Source organism: Sinohyriopsis cumingii, chromosome 2 (genome assembly GCF_028554795.1).
Source record: "Sinohyriopsis cumingii isolate HCF-2022 chromosome 2, ASM2855479v2, whole genome shotgun sequence".
Taxonomy (NCBI): Eukaryota; Metazoa; Mollusca; class Bivalvia; order Unionida; family Unionidae; genus Sinohyriopsis; species Sinohyriopsis cumingii.
This window is the reverse complement of record NC_142962.1, coordinates 37,989,375-38,003,683: the sequence shown is the minus strand read 5'-3', so window position 1 is coordinate 38,003,683 and position 14,309 is coordinate 37,989,375. Positions and strand designations below refer to the sequence as shown.

Genomic DNA, 14,309 nt, shown 5'->3' with positions numbered 1-14,309 from the left:
TGACCCCCTCCATGTGCTCCTCTTAATGTTATAGCCATATAAGAAATTTGGTTTAAATACATGAAATCCTATAAAAGGAATTGAGTGTGAACAAAACTGACTATCCTCTGTATCTTTAAATGTGATTTCCTATGCACTTAGTTTGACCCAATGATCTGAAATGATCCAATGCCTGGGATGGGATGGGATGGGATGGATATCATGTGTATCTTGTATACTCTAAAACAAAGTTGGATTCCACTGCAGACTACATTGACTCAAATCTGCTCTTGCATAATGTACCAGAATATCTGGGTCTAGGCAGTTTGTTAGGATTATTCAGAAGAACAAACACAGACCCTGATCTGACAGTACATTATGGGAGGGCAGATCAGGATCTATATTGGTTACAGTTGAACCCAACTTAAAAGTGAGCATGTGGCAACACTACATCGCCCCCCCAAATACACACACAGATAGATTAGGACATAATGAACAATCAAAATTTTAAAAACCACAATATCATAATGTCATGATAAACTTGCATATAATATGCACAAGAAATTTCTGTTGTCATAATTGTATTTATTGCAGTTAAACAAGGATACAAATTTGCTAATAATTTTCCTGAAATTCTAAAAGATAACCTTGACAGTTACAAACAATAACCAGCACATATTCAATATCCTCCTATATCATCTAAACTCACGAACTATTGAGTGGATATATTTACGTCCAAAGTGAGCATGTGATTTTAAAATATGACAAATCTCCATTTTCCCAATTTTGTAAAGAATGTCATCATTTCCTCCACATAGATACGGAACATGGGCCCTTAACTTGTAATAATTAGACATTTAGCAGTGGATACACGCACATATACATCCTGAGCTGGACAAGTGTAAGCCGAAACATACAATCAGTGGGATAAATACTAAGCCAGGAAATAACAATAGATATAAGGTAAGTTTCTTCTTTTTCATTATCTATATATATATATATATACACACACACACACATATACACACATGTATATATAAAGAGAGACAGAGACAGACCTGCATACATACACAGCAATACAAATTACATGAATGACAGTTATCCAGATTGTTCGCTTATACTGATGCCCACCAAGCCCCCCCCCCCCCACCATTTTAATCCTTAAATAATTAAAAACTGCCTAACTGGTTTTGCCTATTTTCTGAACCAAATAATTGTTCACCGATGGATAAATGAAGTGTATTAATTCGAATTTCAAGACCATTTGACTCTTATTGCAGGAACAGAAAACTAAAAAAAGAAAGTGATGAAAAAAAGAAAAAGAATGGTGATCATATGAAAGAAACGATCATACATAATGGAGGCTATGCAAAACATTCTAAGAATGCACACATCTCTCAAAAAATACCCTAAACTATGTTAATCTCAGATAAAAATTTGAAGATGATAACAAAAATAATGGTAATACATATATATAGCTGTAATATATCAACATTAATGATGATAAGAGACACCATATTTCCATTCCTGTATTATGATAAACACATTATGCAATATAAAATCAAGATGTATGCAATTCTGGACAATTTCTAACTTGTGCAAATAGATGAGTTAAAGACTCCAAAATTTTTAATATACTCGCACTGCATTGCATGATTCTATTTTCAAGGGGGCATCATATACTGATTTATCTCATACTAAATGTTGTATTGATTCAATGATAAGAGAGCAAGTGCTCCGATAGTATTTTAAAATGTCAAAGTTACACTCTTCATCTGTACTTCAAATATAAACTATCACAAGCTATACATTGGATTTAATATACAGCTATAATGACATGGTCAATATTAATGACATGGTCAGTGTTGCCAGACATAAGTCTGTTGAACATCGCACACTGTTTACCAATTTGTTTGCTTGTACTTTTGAAACCTTTTCATTCTTAGTAATTTATACTTGAATATCACCAACTTGTAATTAAATGCTTGACTTATTCATTAACTGTAAAACAACATTTTCAACAAATTTAAATGTTGTTATGAATATAGCAATGGCACTCAAATTTTGAAAATAATATATTTTTCATCACTGAAGCTTTGATATTAGGTTGAATACACCTAATTGATTGTTAATTTGCAAACATTGTTTTGCAAATATGCTGCATTAACAAAGTTCAAGAAAATGCAATAATACTAAAATATCAAGTACTTATATCATTAACATATACATTTATATTTTTTCAATAAATATAACAATTATATTTCATATTTTTCAGAAGTACGTTATTGATGAAATGAAAATGTCATCCATGAAGATCATGATCAGATTAACATATCTCATTCTGGTTATAAATGGGAGTTTATTAAAAACGGAAGGACTTGCCTGCCCCACTTTACAATGTGTATGTGAACAACAGCCTGAAACTAACCACACTATTATTAACTGCAGGAACAAAAAATTGACTAAAATCCCTTATTTCAGCAAAGTCAATGAGACATTTGATGAGCTGACTTTTAGTACCAGCTATGATCGAGGAAGTTGTACACCATGCAACAGAATTACAACAATACCTCCTCGTGCATTTAACAATTTGAAAGTAAAAAGAATTGATCTAACAAAAAACTATGTATCTAATTTTACTGTGGATGCTTTTGCTGGTGTGGAAGACATTCTTCAGGAATTGCTTATTGAAGGAGATGGATTGATATCAATTCCATATTCAGCATTAAAAAAATTGAATCACTTGACCTTTCTTCAAATATGGAATTTTACATGGCCTGTTATCACCTCAAACAATTCAATCTGGAATTTCACAAACCTCACAACGCTGGAGTTAAATAAGATAAAAAATCTTACCCACATTGCTGAGGATACTTTCAAGAATAAACTTCCAAAGCTCACTTCGCTACTTATTGATGATGTACCTCTGAGCTATCTGCCTGTGTCAGCTTTATCAAAACTCAAATTGTTGACAAATTTAACAATTAGAAATACAGAAATAGTCCAAATACATAATCAATCTTTCACCAATATAACTCAACTGAAACAAGTTGAAATAGCACACAACAGTAAACTGAAGATCCTTGAAAAAGAAGCTTTCTCTGGGCTTGCTGCTACCCTGCAAACTCTGAATCTTCATCACAACAGTCTGTCTGCCCAACAAATAGCCAAAGTTTTCTCAGGATCACCAATGACAGTACTTACCTCTTTGGAACTCCCATATAACCAGAATTCTGATGGATTAAATGGCCTGCCAGGAAAGACTTTCCAGAAATTAGCAAAACTTCAGTACCTGATACTTCAAAGTACCAAAATAAAAGAACTCAGAGCAGAGACATTTTATGGACTTGGAGCCCTCCATACTTTGGACCTATCTTTCAATGAAATAAAATACATCGAGCCTCGTTTATTTTCATTTTCTCCAACATTAGCTGACTTGAGACTACATTCTCAAAACATAAATGATGAACTGTTGAATTTCCCAACTGAATCCATTGCCAGTATAAAAAATTCACTGGAGTTTTTGAACTTAGAAAAGACCCTTTTGAACTCATTTCAAATATGGAGAATTGTTGAACAATTACCAAAGCTTGAGAAATTATGGCTAAGTGGAACCAACTTGAAAAGTATACCTGATTTTGCCTTTAAATACAGTCATTCCTTAAAGGAAGTTTACCTTGCAGATAACAACATTTCACAATTGTCATCTGCTTCCTTCTGGGGCCTCCAAGATACACTGCAATATATTGATCTGCAGGGAAACAATTTAACCATTGACAAATGTGTCTTTGACAATTTCACAAGACTTCAGGGAATATTATTCCCATGGCATTGTGACTGTCAGCTGTCTTGGTTCCTTGACATCATCAAAAGGAGGGAGCTACAAAATCTTCAATTCTGCTCTTCACCAGAATATTTAAAGTATACAAGTCTCATTGATCTTAAAGCTGACCAGTTACTTTGTCCTTCAAATTACACGGAACATTCATGTCCTGCTTACAATTATACTATAACAACCACACAACCATCTGATACAACTCCTGATACAGTACAAAAGACATCAACCCCATTCACAAAAATCCGTCTCTCTGTAATCAGCAAAGAAGCTTACAGCATTACACTGGCATGGGTTGCTTTAATGGACTGGTCATCGATCACTGGATTTGTTCTTCATTACAAAGGTTTGGAGGAAAACATAACAAAAACTAAGAAATTCCACAGAGAGACAATCCATTACACCTTGGAAGATTTAAAACCAAATACTGATTATGAAATTTGCATATATATGGAAATAAACAAAACCATAGACACCAAAGGTTTTCAATGTCTGAGGGAAAACACAAAGAAGGTTGAAGCCTCTGATTCACAAAATCTACCTAATTCTGTGTTAACTGGAATATGTGTTGGAGGGGCAATATTTTTAATTCTAGCCGTTGCCATGATATTTATTGTAGTAAAATATAAAATTCTTAAAAAGAAAACTGATGACCAAAATGGTGGCTATGCATCAGTTCAAGATGTAAAAGTTTCTGTGATTCCAAATAATAAAACAGGTCTTAAAAACCTTCCTCAATCATCATGTCTGAATGACAGAGACAGAGAAGTGGATGATCACAGATTGGCTCAGACAAATTCAGCTCCTTCGATCCTCAATGTAGGACAATTACTACGATCTACCTCTGACCCCAACAGACCCCTTCCTGCTACACCAATAATATCTGGCCCCAGTGATACATGCAATGTGGCAGCAACTTCTGTATTCTACAAGGAAAATATCGATGAAATTTATATAGATTTCTGTAAAAGACAATTATTTTAAGTCTCTGTGCTAATTAAAATGGGATGACTGAGAAGTCACGCTAGTAAGTCAAAATGTTTGGTATGTGACATTGATGAATTTGCTATCTTGTAAGATCTACCTCAAACAATGTAAGACTTCTTCCTGCCCCATGAACAGTGTCTGATCCCCCACCCACCAAGAAACAAGGCTGCTGCAACTGTCCTGTATGGAGAATTAGGAGAATCAAAATAGATTTTGGTACATGTAAACCAATATTATCACAGATCTCTATGTTTAATAAAGCTGGATCAGGAATATTGTCCCTAATATTCCCAACCCTGAGCCTGGGTCCGAGATGCAGAAGATGGCAGACCCACAAAGGAATATGACAAGACGATCATTCGAAAGATTGTCATCAAACCATGATAAATCTCTTTCTGTTCTTTGCAACCAAAGGAAATAGAAACTGTGGTGTTGTTAACATCTTCCACATCTAACATATGATGAAAATTTACACAGATGACCAGAAATTAAATTTTAATAAATGCTTGTTCTCAAACTGCATTCAATGTGGAGTTAAATATTTATTTTGCATTTCAATGACAAAGTATTAATAATACCAACTCTTCAAATACTGTGTCAAGTCCTAGTTGTGAATCAAAAAGGCAAACCCTAACTGATCACATTAAATAATCTCTATTGTTTTGTACTTGGACACTATAGGATGAGTGATTTCCTAGTAAAGATAAAAGTCTAAAAACTACAGTGAAGCTTGAACATAAATAAACCAGTTTCAAGAGAGCACTGCACTCAAGGAGTCATGTACACATCTGTCTAACAACACAAGGAAAACCTCTTCCAAGAGCCATCCCATATCCCTTTGTCTGCCATAAACCATAATCCTTGTTTAAAGGGAAACTGAGTGTACTATAGATAGAATTGTTCTCAAAATTAATTTGGACCTGTAATAAGAAAGCTCCTCAACTTTAGTGCTCAGTCCAACTCAAATGTTGTAAATAAATACTGAACTAACCACCATATATATTTTTGATGCAATACCTACACTGTATGCCAGATAAATTATTAACAGTCAAGATTCATGTAGGTAAAGTTTAATACAATGTGTGCAAATTGATGATGCTACCTATATATCCATCAAATGTATGTATATTCAGCAAGAGCAAGCTCATTTTGTCAATGTTGGGAGTTCTCAACTTTGAAGGTGCTGTCTCCTCCCAAATATGGTCACAGTGAAATAAAGCATCATTAAAATCCATTTTTAGACCCATTTAATCGACAAAAAGTACCATGGTAACAGGACACTAAATATTGTGGTAAGATTCAAGAAATACTATAAAGTACCATGGCAAGAGTCATGACACATTATGTTCTAGAAAGCATGCCCAGACTGAAACAGGTGTGTCTAGGAGGGAATACTTTCATGCGAGTTTTAATGAAAAAGAGGGGTATAAGCTTATCAAGGCATACATGGATAATAAAAAGTTCCCATTAATTGATTGTTAAGCCAACCCTCAAGCTATCTTACTTAACCAAGGAATAAATAAGTGGAATAAAATAAATACTGAAATAAAAGGAAAGTAAAAAAAATTGAACACTGAAGTTAATCTAGGGTATGGATGGATGGATCAGGCCGCTGTATGGATAGGCACACAGACACCAAGTGATAATTGTGTTGATCTGCCAGTTGCAGGCTCAACAAAAATCATGTATAAGTACCCTTTCAGCTATCTTATAAGTTTATCTTGTTTATAGCTATTGCAGAAATTGATTTTTGTACCTTCTATGAACTGTAACACCATATATTTTTTAATAAGTATTGCTACTCAAGAGTGATGTATCACATAAACGTGTCTATATGATCTAACTGTTTGAAATATTTATTACTTTATTTATTAATTTATTTTTTTCATAGATATAGAAATAATCTCCAACAACTATGATACCACCATCATACCATTAATGCAATAAATGTAAGTAACCTTTCTAAACTGAAGTCATTTGTTGATCTTTTCTTATTGAGTGCTAAAACAATTCCTTATATATATATATATATATATATATATATATATATATATATATATATATATATATATATATATATCACATACATTAAAAATATCATGGCTTTTAAAGTGTTGGCATAGAGCAATTTGAATATACCAATACTCTTGGTTTATAAAATAGTGATTCACCCATGGTATATGGAAATATGCATGTAATTATGCTTTAAACAGTACACTATTGATTCTGTACTCTCTAGATCCAATATGAATTTCCACTTATTAATCAAACATGAAGTAAATATATTACACAATGTCATCAAAATCCCCACTGTTTTCTTCTCTCTTTCTCTCTCTCTCTCTTGACAAAAAATACCTTGAAATCTGTGGAGCGAGAGAATAAAGAATTTGATCTGAGCTGGATGAAAACACTGAACTTCAACTTATATAGAGCTGTAGAAGAACTTAAGTCATTACAATGGTATGAATACATTTTCCAAGGGATTTTATTTACTGCTGCACAATACCAATGATACAAAGTTTCAATAGCCTGTTGAGATGAGTAGGCTGTATTCTGAATTACTTCATTAGGTCACAGACTCATATTGTAATCAATCTGATGCTATATTTTGTTTTTGATTTTTAAGCAATAATAATGTCCTAAAATAGATCATTTCTAAATATTAAAATGTCTGAAGACCTCAATCCCTCTCTCTTTCCTTCTCATTGTGGTGGTTGGTCAGTCATCATGTCATATGTACCACACATGATACAAATCATGCTATTTGTCTCTGTCTCCCTGGACAGACTAATTAACCAATAGAGAAACAGAGATGAATGATAAAAATAATCTCATTGTCATGGTTGCTCAGCCAGCAGGTCAATTATACCCCCCCATGAATCCAGCTTACTTTATTTCTCTCTCTCTTGACCATCATCACAAACAATCGGTAAAAAATCAATGGAAAAGGAACATAGTGCACTTTGGCCCTTAGCATGTGACCATATCTCTGAACCTGTGATAGTAAATGACAGACAAACCAACCAATCGAGAAATAAAAATAATCCTATGGTCAATAGTAATGGTAAGCAAAGCATAATTAAATCAACTGTAATTAACATTAAATCTTGATATTGGTTCACCATTTCACTCAGCCTATTCTTCTCCTCATTTTGAAGTAGTGGACTGCAGTCTAATGGCTTCACTGTTTATGTTGTAATGTTGTTGTTGTTGTAGGGTTTAATGCCATTTTTCAGCACACGATAGGCTATACATGGCGGCCAGTATTAATGGTGGAGGAAGAAGCCGGGAAAACTCTGGAAAGAACCACTGACCCACGAGAACCTACTGGCAAGCTTTCTCACATACCCACATTGACCGAATCTGAGACTTGAACCCACGCAGACAGGGGTGAGATGGCAGTGATCTGTAACGGTAAGCGCTTTAGACCACTCTGCCACTAGGGGCCCCCTGATGTAATGTTTGTAATGTTCTAACCTGAATCATCTCTTTTCTTTATTTCATCAATCTCAATAAAAATATTAGTTCAAACAACAAGCAAATTAATAATTTCCAAATTTTGGTATACTTCCATAATGAAATGGTAAATTGTTTGGTAGAAAGCCTACTGATTGACAAGTCAATCCACCAATCAAATATTTTTAATCAACTGGTTTCATTTCCTGATTCTGCAACATATAAGGGATGACTTCTTTTCCTGTCAATATCTATTACCGCTATCTTAAATGCAAGCCTGATGTTTTTAAAATATACACATCATCAGTCTTTTAGTAAAACCTCGATGTTGATATGACCTTTGGAGGAGTAGTGATGTCACATTTGCCTGCCTGTGATTATGTAAGTCAGGAAAAAAGGAATGGGTTAGCAGCCATGTGTATATGTAGACCCTGCGGCTATCGTAGCGTTTCGTGTTTGTACAAGACCCCCGCTTCATTGGGTGTCAAAACTCACATGTAGACTTGGAAGCTTTGTTCTAGAACAATGGACCCTTGTTGCTGTTGTAAATCTCCCCAAGTTGACAGATGGCCTGAGGCTCGTCTGTTAAGCGGGACCGACTGGGGTAGAAATGATATCCAATCGGAACTGAGGAAGGGTGGGGCCATCAATTCGAACCAGAATTTAACAGTCATTTGGGCTGGGAACGAATTAGTTATTGTAAGCCATTGTACTGGTGAAGCAGCAATATACTCCAAGGAAGCCACTCATGAACTGGCGGAAAAACCCTAAGTATATTCTAAGGACATAAAGCTTCGTAAAGGAAGATTTTGGGGACAGAACTACTGGGTAGTTAATTCCAGAGTCTCAGAGAGGGGAGACAGGATAGAACAAGGCTGTATGCAGAGAACAAGCCTAGTCGCTAGAGAGAGAGAGCGAGAGGAGGAGGAGGAGAAAAGGAGACAAGAAGAGGAAGAGTATAGGAAGAACCATAGTACGGATAATGCCGGAAGGAGGAAAGGAATTGGCAGAGTAGAACAGAGACGAGTAGAAACCAAGTACAGGGGAAAGCGATCTCACACTTTAATCAAGTGATACGTGATGAAATAGGTTGTTACACGGTCGAGAGGAAGAAGACTGGTTGAGAAATTAATATCATTTAAATTGTATTAAATTGTTATTCTTTTGAATTTCACCTTTGTGTTCTTAATAATTTAATTGTCGGCATTGCTGACTGGGGGCTCTGAGCTTTACCTCTCTCTATCACTAATTTCACTTCCTACAAAAATGAGCCAGGGTGGGAGTTCCATAGTAAATTTAAAAAAATATTGGGAACACCCCACCCCAACTGATAGCAGAAAGTCATAGAACGCCACAAGTGATAACAGGACTTTTAAGACTGTTGCTATCGCAAATATATTGGATGTCTGAGCAGCACTGTTTTCATTAAGGACAAACTAGATATTCAGATTTAGTGTGTGTGTGTGTGTGTGTGTGTGTGTGTGTGTTTCATGGCAATCCTCCATATTGCTTAGGAGGAGTAGTGATAACAAACTAATGCTAGAGCATGGACTAGCATTGTTCACAGACAATAGGCATTCAATATAAGCTTTTCTAGTCTAAAAGCAGTACAGCTAAAACCAAAAGTACAATTTTAATGGTAATGTCATAACTATTATCTATTTACCTGGAAACTTGAACACACACACATATATATATGTGTGTGTGTGTCTGTGTGTGTGTGTGTGTATTGCTCTATTACATGCACATCTAAACTTAAGCAAAGACATTGCCATGGATTATAATAAGGCCACCTTTGTACAACTTCACCAAGCACAGCTGGTTATATGCTTTTCATAACCAGATAATCAATCCTAAACCACAATATCATTTAGTAAATGACTGATTACTATGGTTGATCTAGATGTCAAGTACTTATATGGTCTGATTAAGCTTTACCAGACATGCCAACTTCGATGGCAATGAAAGTGGGACTGTTAATCATTTAAAGTAAGTGTGTAAAGTGGGGTTAACTTAGACGCTTGCCCCCAACCATTATAATCCATTAATGACAACATTTTTAAAAAAATGTTTCTTTTTCAGAAAACAATAATGTGTGTATATGTGTGGTAAACTAGCATCTCTCACTGAAACTAATGTGAGGTTTGGTGTTGACCTGGCCATTTTATCATTAGTTATATGAATGGAATTCTGGCAATGTTTTTCAACACAGTTTTTCCCTCCATGAAATATTCATAAGTCAGAATTGCAAACTGAACAAAATGCATACTGCTTAAATCTTTTGCTTTTCATTATATGCATACATTGTGGGGCCCTGAGTGGCCGAGTGGTCTAAAGCACTCTCTGTTACGGATCACTGCCATATCACTTCTGTCTGCATGGGTCCGAGTCTCGGATTTGGTCAATGTGGGTATGTGAGAAAGTTTGCCAGTAGCTTCTCATGGGTCGGTGGTTCTTTCCTCCACCATTAATACTGGCTGCCATGTATAGCCTATCGTGTGCTGAAAAATGGTGTGAAACCCAACAACAATAACATACATTGCGATGTCCATGCAATATTAAATTTACATATATATATGTTTTTACCATCTGGTTGATGGAGCCCTTGGCTTGTAAAGGCAACATTCACTTTCTTTTCAAGTTGACAATCCTTTTGATGAAGCTATACATGTACTTACTTGTCCAATGTTTGACCTTAATCAATGAAGCTATTTTCCCACATGACAACCCTTTGATTGAGCTGTAAGTGATACTTAATTGGTGACAAGTAACAGAGGGTGCTTATTTGATCTTGCCACAAAATTGACATGTGTTCAGTTGCATTGCCTTTAATATATTTCACAAACTGTATGATCACAGTGTTGCTTACAGGCCCATGCTCAGTCTCTATACAAGAGGTCAAGGAAAAGGAGTCAATATTTATGATGACTAGACCATGATGATTTACCTGAAGAAGATGGAGGATTTCAGAACTTTCACAGAAAATTTGGATGAATTCTTGAACCTTGTACCAGATGAGATCAAGATAGTGACATTTATAGGATACTGTGAGCTAAAAAGATGTGTAATTAACTTTCAGTGGTTATTTTGTAAGATGCATATATTATTTGATATTGTGAATTAAAAAGATGTGCTCTTAACTTTCAATGGTTATTTTGTAAGATGCATATATTATGGGATATTGTGAACTAAAAAGATGTGCACTTAACATTCAATGGTTATTCTGTAAGATGCATATATTATGGGATATTGTGAACTAAAAAGATGTGCACTTAACTTTCAATGGTTATTCTGTAAGATGCAAATATTATGGGATATTGTGAATCAGAACATTCTGAACTATTTATTTTAACACTATGTGATCTATAACTGAATTGATGGATTTATCATATAAATGGATTTAAAATGTCAAGCATCATGGATTTTAGTGGATTTAATTAGAACAAATTGTAAGTTGTTGATTTATTTATGAATAATTCCACTCAATAATAGAAGAATATTTTACAAAGTTTTGTTGTTATTTTCCTATCTTCCTATCTATCAATCTATCAATCCAATTGAGTTTATTTATTTTTCCAAAATGCAACTCTGACTCATTGATGACAAGTCACCCCTTCATATGTATCTGACTTGCAAAGTACATCCCGACTTAGGTTAATGATACCCAATTGATTTTTGCTAAATATTTGCATAGCTCTACTGGTTGAAGAGAATTATGATTGGAAATTTTCTTTTAAGCATTTTTTTTACAAGTATTTATCTGAAAGTATGAAAAAAGCGAGATACTTCGATTGGTCTATATGATGGGATTCCTGTTACATCCTACCAACTTGGATCGACTCGCAAAATACATGTATGAAGTAAAAAACACCAAGATATTTCAATTTGTTTACAGAGCATTTGTTGTAATACATCCTACTGACTCAGAAAAACCTAGATATTTTTATTTATCAATACAATGATTGCCCTGTTACTCCTTATCGACCTGGAAGACTTGAAGAACATTATCTTTAACATATTTTGCTTTAATCAGGATAATTTTGCTCCTGCTTGGAACTATCGGGTTTTCTACACACAATCAGGAGACTCACAATTACATCGGGAGAGTTGGCATGTCTGCTTTACTATAATCAATTACTGTTATAGGTTCCATTACACTTACAGCAAACTGACTAGTTAATTTTTGCCTGATTGCATAGAATGCTTATAATATATCTGACAGAAATGTATATATATATGAGATCTGAAGGAAAAACAAGAGTTTGAATACAACTCCTGGTTAATTAGCTTCATAAAGCAAAAATTATATTTGCATCAATTTGGTCTTTTAGCTGTCAGCTGGGCCCTAGATTCAATAATGAAGTCCCTTTCATGTCATGTCACCCATGTGGCAAGTATATTTCCAGACTGAGTGTCACTCTTCACTGCAGTTCATATTAATGTAGTGGAGAAATGGATAGACATTAGACAGTTGGATAGCCAAGTGGACAGAATAAAAAGATATCAAAATGCTTCAACCAAATGCCTCCCAAGAAAAGTGTTGGGGTGTTGAGTAATACAGTTTGAAGTAAATGATATACCATATATATTCGCTTACAAGTCTAGTCAAACTGCAAACAACAAAGACCCTGATTTGCCATGCATAATGAGCTTGCAGATCAAGTCTGTCACGTTTGTTATACCAATTACTTCTTATAACTGTACAGACCCAGATCTACTGAAGGATTATGTAACAGCAGATCTGGATCTGTGAAGTTTGCAGTTGGACTTGTGAGTATGAGTGTATATGTTAATTTAAAGAACTCCATATTAAGTACCATATACTTGCTTAAAAGTTGAGTCCAACTGCAAGCAATATTGACAACGATCTGCCATCACATAATGTGCTGGCAGATCAGGGTCTGTGTTGTTGTTCTTGCTCTTAAAAAAATCTGCACAGGCCCAAATCTGCTCATGCATTATGTAATGGCAGATCTGGGTCGTGCAGTTTGCAGTTGAATCCAACTAGGATATGTGAGTATATACAATACATAATGTACAGACATTAAAAGATTTGTAGATTTTTTGTTAATGTACCTTTAATACTTATAGTCATATTGTTATGATGTCTGCAGTGTGGCAGTTGATAGTGATGTCTAGCCTCTGGGGCATCATGCCAGAGACATGTAGCATCATGTCCTACCCAGTCACATTATCCTGACACGAGGCCAACCAGTCCTAACATGAACCTCTTAATGCTAAGTGCCAAGTGTGGCAACTACTAGCACCCGTTGTATAAGTATATGGCATGACTTGGTTGGGGTTTGAACCCACGAACTCCTGCATCCAAGGTGGACTCTCTAACCACTTAGATCACCAAAGCTATCAACCTTAAAAGGAAATACTTTGCAAATAATGAGATGGGCAGGGCATTACTCTCAGAATTCTAGGCTCCCAATATCTACTGAATAACTTCACATCAACAGCAACAGATACCACATACAGGATAATAAATATCCTGATTCCTCAAAAAACACCTAAACACATACTTTTGTAATTCTCAATAAGGCAAAGATTTTTTTATAGCATTTTTTAAAACATACATCCCAATGTTCACATCCATTAAACTGACTTCAATACCTTAAAGATAAGTTCTCCACATATTTGGTTCAGGTACATTGTCCAAACTGATTTTTGTTAGAAATATTTTTCTTTTCTCAGTTATAATGACCTTGACCTTTGAGCTCCAAAATAGACAGGCTTCTTCCTTTTACTAGGTTCAAGCCATCCACAAGGTTTATTGGATGGAACCACTGGTTGGAATCAGGAGGGTAAGGTCCATGGAAGTTCCTGCATTTTAAGCATGTTTAGGGTATAATTCTAACCTTTGAATTTGCTTTTGGAATCTAGAGAGAGAGGGCAGGTTTCATACCACTTCGCTCTCAAAATGACAGGTATTGCTCGCCCCTGACCCCCTCCATGTGCTCCTCTTAATCTTATAGCCATATAAGAAATTTGGTTTAAATACATGAAATCCTTTAAAAGGAATTGAGTGTGAACAAAACTGACTCTC

General features: G+C 35.1%; 2 protein-coding genes across 2 annotated transcripts in view; one reads left to right on the top strand and one right to left on the bottom strand.

Moving 5' to 3' along the window:
- The window catches only part of LOC149804667 (autophagy-related protein 2 homolog B-like), a 206,742-nt gene that overhangs the window by 101,756 nt on the left and 90,677 nt on the right, over window positions 1-14,309 (bottom strand). The gene's annotated exons all lie outside the window — the stretch shown is intronic.
- Window positions 820-5,561, top strand: LOC149804671 (uncharacterized). Its single transcript, XM_089942921.1, has 2 exons — window positions 820-942; window positions 2,255-5,561. The coding sequence occupies exon 2, from the start codon at window positions 2,273-2,275 to the stop codon at window positions 4,796-4,798; it is 2,526 nt and encodes an 841-aa protein (XP_089799047.1). The 5' UTR covers window positions 820-942; window positions 2,255-2,272; the 3' UTR covers window positions 4,799-5,561.

What these genes read in the sequence shown, in the direction of transcription:
- LOC149804671 (XM_089942921.1), top strand. Translation starts at nt 2,273, where the DNA reads ATGAAAATGTCATCCATGAAGATCATGATCAGATTAACATATCTCATT.